The sequence below is a fragment of the Anomaloglossus baeobatrachus genome, chromosome 2 (genome assembly GCF_048569485.1).
Source record: "Anomaloglossus baeobatrachus isolate aAnoBae1 chromosome 2, aAnoBae1.hap1, whole genome shotgun sequence".
NCBI lineage: Eukaryota > Metazoa > Chordata > Amphibia > Anura > Aromobatidae > Anomaloglossus > Anomaloglossus baeobatrachus.
Genome location: NC_134354.1, coordinates 66,271,581 through 66,283,788, shown reverse-complemented (window position 1 = coordinate 66,283,788; position 12,208 = coordinate 66,271,581). Strand labels below are relative to the sequence as shown.

The following is a 12,208-nucleotide window of genomic DNA, read 5'->3' as shown; positions in this document are numbered from 1 at the left end:
TGTTTAAGGTGAGATCCCCCCTGACTGGTTTCCCAGACAAAGGGAGAAAACGCTGTGCAGGAAAGGCTTCCAGGGCTGAATATACAGTTTTTATTATGAGAAAGTCCCTTGCTAATGCCAGGAAGAGAACCAAAGGAATCCAGAACACACAGTGTTAACTTTTCCCTAGCTTGCTGGCTGGAGGAGGGGGAAGTCCCTCCTGTCTGCAAACTCCTGCACAGATAATTTCCCGGTGGCAGGGGGGAGGGGGTGGCTAGAGAATCACAGAGCTCAGGGACTCACGCTGTTTATTATCTGCTCTGTTTATTTGATCTAGGAGAAAAGGCGGCTGATAACCACCAGTGACACGCTGTGTGCTGACTAGAGGGAGAGGGAGGAAAACTATCAGAAGCTCCTTTCCCGACGTTTTTTACTACCCACAGCGGGGGGCACACTGACTACTTCTTCGCGCTCTTTTAGCGCTAAGCCCCGCTCCCCCCCACGGCCGCGATAAGCCCCACCCCCCAGGAAAGCGTGGGAAGATCTCCAGCCATTGACTGATTCTGGTAAGGTGCTGCTAACTGTAGCTCTACTGAGCATTGCTCCCCCTCCTAGCATACTCCTATCAGGAACATGCAAAATTCAAAAGGCACTAAGAGGGCTAAGGCTCACATAGTCTATTATTCAGCCTACACTGCCTGCCACGTTGAGCTACCACGTAAACACACGTCTTCTCTCTGTGAGTCCTGTACCCCTATAGCCCTCCAAGACCCCCCTACCACCACCGCCGCAACTGTCAGCCCAGAGCCTAGGGCTCCCAGCCCACCGGAATGGGCACAGTTTCTGTCGCAATCCATGGAAAAACTGTCACAGAACCTGGTGCTGGCTATGCAATGTTGTCCTCCACACCCTTCTGGGTCCCTGGACGGAACACAGCCTGAGGATACCCCTATGGAGGATCCTTCTGAGGTAATCCGGGCACATGCTTCACCGGTTGCAGGGATCAGGAAAAGAGCACACGGCCGGGTGTCTCCAGCGGGCTCTCCCTCGGTAGCACACAGGGCAGGCTCTCCCACACGCTCCACGGCTTCTGAAGAGCTGGAGGAGGGAGAATGCTGTTTGTACCAGGAGGATTCCTTGGTTTCAGCCACCCAGATGATCAAACTGCAATAGACTCCCTTATGGCAGCAATCAACCAAACTCTGCATGTGGAGGATCCCCCATCCACTACAACTGAACATGCGGTCTCCTTTAAGAGGGCAAGGAAACCCCAAAAGGTTTTCGCTGATCACCCTGAGTTTCAGGGTATACTCACAAAGCAAAGGGAGAAGCCTGACAGGCGCTTCGGTAACCGAAAACTCATGGAGTCCCGGTACCCTTTTGCCTCACCTGCCCCTAAGGGCTGGTCCGATCCGCCCTCGGTCGACCCCCCCCCGGTCTTCCGCCTTACCACAAAGACGCTCCTGTCTTTACCCGATGGTTCCTCCATCAAGGACCCGACAGACAGACAGGTGGAGCACCTCGCCCGCTCTGCTTTTGAGGCTGCGGGATCCTCCCTCTCGCCCTCCTTTGCCTCTGTGTGGGTCGCAAAGGCGATCTCGGTCTGGGCAGAATCCCTTAACACTTCGCTTGAGGAATCCCAGTTCACTCATACCTTCACAGAGGTAACAGCTCAAATTGCCGCTGCGGCGGAGTACCTCATGCAGGCCTCCATGGACGCTGCTACCTGCACAGCGTTTGCCGCCTCAAATACCATAGCCATCCGTAGAGCTCTTTGGCTCCGACAATGGCGAGCGGACTCTGCCTCCAAGAAGTCTCTCACGGGCCTCCCCTTTTTACCAGACCAATTGTTTAGCGAACGTCTGGACAAGCTCATTTTTGACGCCACGGGAGGAAAGAGTACCTCCCTCCCCCAGCTGAAGTCCAGGACGTCCTTCACCAGACGTCCACAGTCCTCGTTCCGCTCCTTTCAGAACTCATTTGGTTGGTCGACACCCCGTGCTGTCCACTCCACCAGCCGCGGGCTACACAGGGACCGACCTTCTCAGCTCTCCCCGAAACCTACTTCGTCATGGCAGCCTAGACCAAAACAGTCCAGGACTAGGGAGACTCGGCCACGACGTTTTCCCCCCTCATGACTCCTTCGGCGCCCCGGAAGACATACTCATTGTAGGAGGTCGACTGCGGCTCTTTCATCACATCTGGGCTGCCGCCTCAGACGACAAATGGGTGCGAGACCTTGTGTCTTCCCGTTACCACATAGAATTTTGGACCCGACCCCCGAGTCGGTTCTAACAGCAGGAGTGATAATACCTGTCCTAGATGACGAGAAGTTCGGGGGTTTTATTCCAACCTCTTTGTGGTCCACAAAAAGGATGGGTCAGTTCGACCCATCCTGGACCTCAAACATCTGAACAAACATGTGCACGTACGGAGATTAAGAATGGAGTCCCTAAGGTCCATTATTGCATCCATGGTCGAAGGGGAATTCCTCGCCTCCATAGACATCAAGGACGCGTACCTGCACATACCCATCGCCCCAGATCACCAAAAGTTCCTCCGCTTTGCAATTCAGGACTCCCACTTTCAATTCGTAGCTCTACCCTTCGGCTTTGCCACCGCACCAAAGGTCTTCACCAAAGTCATGGCGCCTGCCATGAGCGTCCTTCACGCCAGGGGAGTAATCGTTCTCCCTTACTTGGACGACCTCCTCATCAAGGCCCCCTCCTTCCGCGACTGCTCAACCAGCGTAGAGATCACTGTGGACACCCTATCCCGCTTAGGGTGGCTAGTGAATCTGGACAAATCATCCCCGGTCCCATCACGATCCATCACCTTCCTGGGCATGTCCCTGGACACCCGTCGGGGCTTGATCTATCTCCCCCTGGACAAGGGGGGCTCTTCAATGAGCGGTACGCTGCCTTCTACGTCCTCCGTCTCGCTCCAATCAATTCAGCATGAAGGTGCTCGGCAGGATGGTGGCGGCTATGGAAGCAGTACCCTTTACTCAACTGCACCTCCGCCCACTGCAGCTAGCCCTTCTAGCGGCCTGGGACAAGAGCCCCTTCTCCCTGGACAGACACCTGACGCCTTCAGTCAGGTACGCACTCTGCTGGTGGCTTCGGTCCTCATCCCTATCGAAGGGGAGATCCTTTCTCCCAGTGAACTGGCTGGTCCTGACCACGGACGCCAGCCTCCTAGGCTGGGGACCAGTGTACCGGCACCACACTGCTCAAGGACGTTGGACGCCCCAGGAGTCTTCCCTACCCATAAACACCCTGGAACTCCGCGCGATCTTCCTCGCGCTCAGAGCGTTCTGCCCTCTGCTAGCGGGTCGTCAGATTCGAGTCCAATCGGACAATGCGACAGCTGTAGCCTATATCAATCGGCAGGGGGGCACCCGCAGCAAAGCGGCTTATCTCGAGGCCCACAAGATCCTCAGCTGGGCCGAATCGACGGGATCAGTGATATCAGCGGTACACATATCGGGGGTAGAGAACTGGGCAGCAGACTTTCTAAGTCGCCAAGGCCTGGCCGCCGGAGAATGGTCTCTCCACCCAGATGTGTTTCTACACATCTGCACTCGCTGGGGCACACCAGACGTGGACCTAATGGCCTCAAGGTTGAATGCAAAGGTACCCGCGTTCATAGCCAGGTCACGCGACCCGCAGTCTATCGGCGCGGATGCTCTAGTCTGCTCCTGGGACCACTTCCGCCTGCCTTACATATTTCCACCTCTACCCCTGCTGCCGCGGGTGATCAGGAAGATCAAGGCAGAGGGAGTCCCGGTGATACTGATAGCACCGGACTGGCCCAGGCGCGCCTGGTACGCCAAATTAGTACAAATTCTCACAGACGCACCGTGGCGCCTTCCAGACATCCCAGACTTGCTGACCCAAGGGCCCATTTCCCATCAGAACTCCAGAGCCCTGAAGCTGACGGCATGGCCATTGAGACCTGGGTATTAACAAGAGCGGGATTCTCCCCCGCGGTTATTTCCACCATGATCAGCGCCTGAAAGCCTGCTTCATCCCGCATTTACCACCGTACGTGGAAAATCTTCCTTTCATGGTGCAGAGAAACTAACGTCCAGCCTATGCCTCTGGCCATCCCCAGAATTCTCGACTTTCTACAGTCTGGCTTGCAAGCGGGGTTGGCTCTCAGTTCCCTTAAAGGGCAGGTCTCAGCGCTCTCAATCTTCTACCAATGCCGCCTGGCTCAAAAACCGCAAGTCAAGACCTTCCTCCAGGGCGTTTCCCATCTAGTTCCCCCGTACAAACGGCCGCTGGACCCATGGGACCTCAACCTCGTTCTGGACGGTCTCCAGTGGTCTCCCTTTGAACCCCTCAAGGAATCCTCCCTTGCTCTTCTGTCCTGGAAGGTAACATTCCTGGTGGCAATTACGTCCATCAGACGGGTTTCGGAGCTAGCAGCACTCTATTGCCGCAAGCCTTTCCTGATCTTTCACCAGGACAAGGTGGTTCTGCGCCCCCTTCCGGATTTCCTTCCAAAGGTTCTTACCCCGTTTCATTTGAACGAGGACATTGTTCTGCCTTCATTTTGTCCACACCCGGTTCATAGGGTGGGAAGGTCTCTGCATTCGTTAGACCTCGTCAGAGCTTTCAGATATTAAATATCCAGGACAGCCCCCTTTAGGAAAACGGACTATTTGTTCGTCATTCCTAGTGGGCTGCGGGCTCATTCCACGCGAGTAGTTGGCGCTTCGTGGGCCATTCGGCATCAGGCTTCAGTGGAACAGGTGTGTAAGGCTGCGACCTGGTCTAGCCTACATACTTTTTCAAAGAATTACAGAGTCCATACCCAGGTTTCAATTGAGGCAAATCTGGGTAGGAAAATTCTGCAAACGGCAGTAGAGCACCTCTCTCAGTAGGCGCTCCAGGCTGTATGGGACTGGTTCCTAGTCCTTGGGTTGTGTTGTCTTCTTTTATGTTTCCCACCCATGGACTGCTTTAGGACGTCCCATGGTCCTGTCCCCCCCAATGAGGCGTCAGAGAAAAATGGATTTTTGTGTACTCACCGTAAAATCGTTTTCTGTTAGCCATCATTGGGGGACACAGCACCCACCCTGTTGCCCTGCGGGGCCTTGGTTCTCTCAGTACCTTATTTGGTTTTGACTCTTCTTTTCTCATGTTCCTCTGTTGAGAAGTTTTTAATGCTTTTTTTTCTCCTACTGCTTGTGTACTAAAACTGAGACTGCCTGGCCCGGCCAGGGGGTGTATACTGCAGAGGAGGAGCTATGCTTTTGCATCTACTTAGTGTCCTCCTATGGATAGGCAGCATAACACCCATGGTCCTGTGTCCCCCAATGATGGCTAAGAGAAAACGATTTTACGGTGAGTGCACAAAAATCCGTTTTTTCTTCTTTTTCACATTGGTGTTTATGAATTTAAGTATCCCTTATTGTCATGATGTGACTGCAGGATAGCGAGGGACAGGGGGCCCCTATACTGTCCCTCATGCTAGGGGACCCTAGGCTAACCCTAACCTACGGATTACCCCTAATGATTGAGATGCTGGAGTTCCGTGCCTACTACTCTCCTGACCAGAGCTAATCTGCCCCCCCCCCGACTCCCCCACTCCCTTCCCCAGAGGCGAAAGGGGCAGGAGTGTGATGGTAACTCAGACTAAGACAGACACAGAAAAAACAAAACTCAGACACACTGCAAACTCACAGCAACAAACCGTAAAAAACTAAGGAGAAAAGCAAGAGAAGTAAGGCAGCAATAAGTGTTAACACAACAACTGCTCACAGCAATAGAGTACAACAACCACCAGTAAGTCTGGATCATAACACCTCATCAGACCAGTATAGAGAAGCTATAGCTGGCATTAAAGGAAGTGTCCAGCCAACATAGATAGGAAGTGAGCAAATGTGACTGGTTCCCCCACAACATGTGATCAAAAGAGACTAACAAGCAGCCCAGCAGATTTAACTTTTTCTAGCCTGCCTATGAACTAGAAGTCTGTGGGCTGATGCCCAAGACTGTTTGCGGTAATCACAGACAATAGAGAAGTCGTCAGGCAGAGGGCCAGAATCTATAGTCTCCACTGATCCTGACGCTGCCATGACAGTGTTTGTAAAGACCTCCTTGTGAGGTTTCTCTCCTTTTAGCAATTATAGATGTGTTGTGCTTTTTCTTTTTTTAATTACAGCGCCCGCAATAATGATATCTTGTGTTTATCTATTTTTATTTCTCTTTTTTTCCCTTTATATTCAATGTTATTATAGCCTTTTATGTATACCACACTTCATTCAATATAACATATTCATACTGTATAACCCTATGTGCGCTTGTTTTTTTTTTTCTTCTTTGATGGTCTCTCTTAAGGATAGATCATCAATATTAAAGCCTTTGTACAACCCCTTTAAAGCTACATTGCAGAATGTATTATGTACATTATTATTATTATTATTATTATTATTATTAATCTGCATGTTATTTTTAGCCAGGAAAATGAAGGATGCAGGAAATGTAAGAAGAAAACCTCCTGACGATGCTAAGGTTAATAAGGAAAGGTATAGTAGTCAATTAATTCAGAATGCAATGTATACTGTATTTTTTTTTTATTTTTTCATTTGTACATACAGCGAGTGAAATAAGTATTGAACAAGTCACCAATTTTCTAAGTAAAAATATTTCTAAAGGCACTATTTATGAGTTTCTCACCGGATGTCGGTAACAACCCATCCAATCCATACAGGCAAAGAAATCAAGCCATAATTTTTGCGTATACCGTAGTACATAGAAAGAAAAGGGGGCTGGCTACTCCAGTGCATGGAAAGCGAAGGGGACTTGCTACTGCAGTGCATAGAAAGAGAAGGGGGCCTGCTACTGTAGTACATAGAAATAGAAGGGGGCTGTCTACTACACAGAAAGATAAGGGGGATGGCTACTCCAGTGCATAGAAACTGAAGAGGACTGGGTACTCTAGTGCATAGAAAAAGAAGGGGGCTGGCTACTCTGGTGCATAGAAAAATCAGGGGGCTGGCTACTCTAATGCATAGAAAGAGCAGGGGCCTGGCTACCCTAGTGTATAGAAAGAGTAGGGGGCTGGCTACTCTAGTGCACAAAAAGAGCAAAGGGCTTACTACTCTGGTTCATAGAGCAGAGGGCTGGCTACTCTGGTGCATAGAAAGAGCAAGGGGCTTGCTACTCTGGTGCATAGAAATAAAAGTGAGCTGGCTACTGTACTACATAGAAAGAGCAGGGGACTGGCTACTCTGGTGCATAGAGCAGGGGGTGGCTTAGTTATTGAAATAAGCAGTCACCCACTTCACTCACTGTCTTGTTTCTGTAAGTGACCAGAAGTGGCGAAGCAGTGACCTAATAAAACTATATTAGACATTATATATTTTACATCTAATTTCACTCCTTCCTCACAAAAAAACAAACATTTAAGACATGTCAATTTTTTTTATTCAATGTCTGTCGTTACATGTCATATTTTCTGGTTTATGTATTTTTTAGGAAACTGTTTGCCATGTTAAGCACTACCAGGATTAATAAAGAGAGAGTGGCCACGGGCAATGTAAGTGTGCTATAATGTAATGCATTGCAAACAAAATTAGGAATCTTGTATTGAAGTCCATTCAAAGGCATACATATATGTGAGAAGATCTTATGGGACGCTTGTGTTCTCAGACCACCACCGATTTCCAGCATTAAAGGACTTTAATAAGCCTAAAGGGTTTTATTGAGTTTAAAGGGATTTCTGGATTTGGAAAACCCTTGTTCCCCAGCTGCAGTCTGCTTCAGAACAGTACCGTATTTTTCGGACTATAAGACACACTTTTTTCCCCCCAAATGTTGGGGGAAAGTAGGGGGTGCGTCTTATAGTCTGAATGTAGGGCTGCGGGGAATGAGGGTGCTGCGGTGGAGCGGGTCATCGGGGGCACGAGCAGGCTGTAGCAGCCTGCCGTGACCACGTGGGGCCCCGCTCATGTCATATGCACGCCCATCCTCCCGCCCATCTCTCAGCTCTGAAGCCGGCGCTGACAGGTGGGTGGGGTGATGGGCAGGGGGTGCGCGCATAGTAAAAAGCCGGTCCGCATGATCACCCCTGGCAACTACAGCCTGGAGTGATCATGTGCGGCTGTATTCACTGCTCCCCGCGCATCATCATCAGCGCGGGGGGCAGTGAATCAGTATACTCACCCGTCACCATTCCCCTGCAGCATCGCGATGTCTTCCTGTCTGTGTCGGTCAGCTGATCTGTGTAGAGAGCGGTGAGCACAGCGATGACGTCATCGCTGTGCGCGCCGCTAGTCTCCACACAGATCAGCTGACCGACACAGACAGGAAGACATCGCGATGCTGCAGGGGACAGCTCCACACAGGTCAGCGTCAGCGGCGCTGCTGCTGTGACAGAGAGAAAGATGATTGGTGTTGCAGTGAGTGAGGAAAGGTGAGTATAAATGTTTATTTTTTCTCTGTGCCATAGTGCCATAGGATACAGGCCATATACCAGGATGGGAGTATATTATGAGCAGGATGCTGGTATATGAGCAGGATGGGGGTATATGAGCAGGATGGGGGTATATGAGCAGATCATATACAAGGCAGGAGGATCATTATCAGGATGGGGTACCTTAGTAGAGAATTTGGGGACATTACCCCCATAACAGTGTCAGCAGCAGATCCTCGCCCCATAATAGTGTGTCATGATCATATTTTTTGCTTAAAAATTTACTTTCCTATTTTCCTCCTCTAAAACCAGGGTGCGTCTTATAGTCTGGTGCGTCTTATAGTCCGAAAAATACGGTACATTACTCACAGTCTCTGGGTCCAGGATTAAGTCTCTGCTATTTCTCCCGTTGTATTTTTTTGTCTGCAGCACTGATATGATGTCAGCACGCTGCAGCCAATCACTGTCCTTAGCTGAGGGGCTCGAGCTGCCAATTCAAGGCAGAGCCGCTGAGCTCACTGATTGTCTGCAGCCACGTCAGCACTGCATACAATAACAGACATTGGGAGCAGTAGCAGAGAGCAATGTGTAGTTAATTTTATTAAAACATACTGTGCCATGTGAAAAGGATTTTCCAAAACCTGAAACCCCTTTAACCTTATGATATTCATAATGTATCTTTAGGATAGGTCAGTGATGGCGAACCTTTCAGAGACAGAGTGCCCATACTGCAACCGAAAACCCTATTATTTATTGCAAAATGCCAACAGGGCAATTTAAACTGAATTACCGAACTTTACAAGCATTTGGCATGCTTTTGAACAATTCATGTAACTTTTGCTGTTGCATGCATGCTGATAACTGGTCTAATCTTGGCTCATACTTTTTAAGTTTGAGATCAACACATGCACCAGTCAGGTCATCTGTTAGTCTGTTTCTGATGTCAAATTTTGTATAATTCAAAGCTGAAAACAGCCCCATTCTGGCACAGATGTTCCCATCATAGTCCCATCCTGGTATAGATGTTCCCATCATAGCCCCATCCTGGTATAAATATGGTCTCTAATCATAGCTCCATCTTGGTGTGTGTGTGTGTGTGTGTATATATAATATATATATATATGTCCCCATCATAGCCCCATCCGGGCACAGATGTCTCCATCATAGCCCCATCCTGGTTTAGATGTCTCCATCATAGCCCCATCCTGATACAGATGTCCGTCTCCTGCTATAGATGTCCCCATCATGGCCCCATTCTGGTATAGATGTCCCCATCATGGCCCCATTCTGGTATAGATGTCCCCATCATGGCCCCATTCTGGTATAGATGTCTCCGTCATGGCCCTGTTCTGGTATAGATGTCCCCGTCATGGCCCTGTTCTGGTATAGATGTCCCCATCATGGCCCCATTCTGGTATAGATGTCCCCATCATGGCCCCATTCTGGTATAGATGTCCCCATCATGGCCCCATTCTGGTATAGATGTCCCCATCATGGCCCCATTCTGGTATAGATGTCCCCATCATGGCCCCATTCTGGTATAGATGTCCCCATCATGGCCCCATTCTGGTATAGATGTCCCCATCATGGCCCCATTCTGGTATAGATGTCCCCATCATGGCCCCATTCTGGTATAGATGTCCCCATCATGGCCCCATTCTGGTATAGATGTCCCCATCATGGCCCCATTCTGGTATAGATATCCCCATCATGGCACATACGATTCCCCCATCACGCCGCCCACAGTAAAAAACACAAAAACAAATATACTCGTCTTATCTCCACTCCCCTGGTGTCCTCCACCGATGCTGTTATACTGGCAATTGACTTCAGCATGTAAGTGGTGCAGCACATGATGTTACTCTCATGCACGCCCACTTACACCACCGTCAGCTGCCGGCATATTTGCTGCTCCACACACCCAAGATGATGGACTTGGGGAGCAGTGAATAATCTTTGTTTTATATTGGCGCATGGGACAGCCCAGACGCTGTAGGAAGCCGGCTGCTGGGTGATCATGTGTGCTTCTATTAAAGAACATGCTCCACACACCCATAATCCTGCCCACCTCTCATCACCGGCTTCAGTGCAAAGATCTGGGCAGGATTATGGGCCTTGGAACCAGTGATTATTCATATCCCTAATGGGTGGGCACATTGCAGAGCCTGCGGACTAGGAAAGTGAGTTTCGGAGAAATATCTCCTCCACTCCGACTCAACTTTGAACTGCTATCGCCAGCAGTTCAAAGCGGCAGTACGACCCTGGCTGAGGCGATGGCGCGCGTGCTACAGAAATGGCTGTGCGTTCACTTTCTGGCACACGTGCCATGGGTTCGCCATCACTGGGATAAGCAATCAGTATCAGATTAGTGGGGGTCCGACACCCCCACCAAACAGCAGTTTTGAGCTCTGCCATTGGCTCCTTTCGGTGTACAGTGATCATTGTCAAAACCAGCTGCAGCTCCTCTCCTACCCCTGGCACTGCCCCGAGCTATCAGCATAAGGCCGGATAACCCCTTTAAACCACTTTTGGCACCAATATGCGGCATTGATCTGAGTGTCTGTACAAACACTAGAAGATCATGTATATCATGAAAGAGGTTAACCTGGACCGCACATCCAAATAATATACATTACAATGGCTAATCAAAATGTTCAAAACTGAACACAAGATTCTTAACATCTTGATCAAAGTGTAAAAGCCCACTGACATGCCACGGCAAGCTCTTCTGTGGGGCCCTGCTCGATGCAGTGAAGTACTGGATGGCAATCACGACCAGCATAACATCGTACGAGCAGGAGGAGTGACCAGGTGCCCAACAACACTGTACGAGCAGGAGGAACAACCAGGTGCCCAACAGCTCCCGTGCTGCCGCTGAGCAATCTGGAGAAACTATACTTGTTGTCTGTTTCCTCAGTTTTAATAATGAGCTGAAATGCTGTATATGTCTTCTGCTTGTAGATGAAGATGTCGGTGGTGAAGAAGTACCTGCAGGCTTTTGGATGGTTTTGGGTCTGCTTTACTATCATTGCATATATTGGACAAAATGCAATGGCCATAGGACAAAATGTGTGGCTGAGCAAGTGGACAACTGAGGCCAAAGCGCTTAAAGATCAGACGAAGTGGTCAGAGCTGAGGGACAATAGACTGGGAGTCTATGGAGTCTTAGGCTTTGTGCAAGGTAATGTGATTACACTATATTCATTATTATACAACTCCAGTTGTAGTCCTGTAATATGTATAAGGACAGGTATAGCCCACATCTAAGCCCCCAATTCCTGTCTCTGCCTGGGGTTTCCATCTGAATCCCCTTTTTCTCTGACGCCTCATTGGGGGACACAGGACCATGGGTGTTATTGCTGCCTATCCATAGGAGGACACTAAGTAGATGCAAAGCATAGCTCCTCCTCTGCAGTATACACCCCCTGGCCGGGCCAGGCAACCTCAATTTTAGCTTAGTGTCTGTAGGATAAGCCCCGCCCCCCCCCCTCCAGGAAAGCGTGCGAGATCTCCATAGAGCTTAATCCTTCCTGAGGACAGGGCCATCGGCTGATTCTGGTGAGGTGCTTGCTTCAATTGTAGCTCTGCTGAGCATTGCTCCCCCTCCTGGCATACTCCTATTAGGAACATGCAGAAATCTAAGGGCACTAAGAGTGCTAAGGCCCACATAGTCTATTTTTCCCCTCACCCATGACAGCAGCACGTTAGAGAGGGATCCGCCCAGCAAGGACAGGAAACCATTCTGAATAAAAGGGCGGTACTTCTCCCCTTCATCAGTTGGTTTCCTGTCCTTGATGGGAGA

General features: G+C 49.7%; 1 protein-coding gene across 1 annotated transcript in view; it reads left to right on the top strand.

Annotated features, from left to right (window-relative positions):
* LOC142286848 (ATP-binding cassette sub-family C member 2-like) overlaps positions 1-12,208 on the top strand; it is a 106,002-nt gene that overhangs the window by 60,964 nt on the left and 32,830 nt on the right. Inside the window, exons 16-18 of the mRNA XM_075333399.1 lie at positions 6,448-6,517; positions 7,470-7,530; positions 11,368-11,587. Coding sequence (XP_075189514.1) covers positions 6,448-6,517; positions 7,470-7,530; positions 11,368-11,587 — 351 coding nt within the window. The remainder of the gene's footprint in view (positions 1-6,447; positions 6,518-7,469; positions 7,531-11,367; positions 11,588-12,208) is intronic.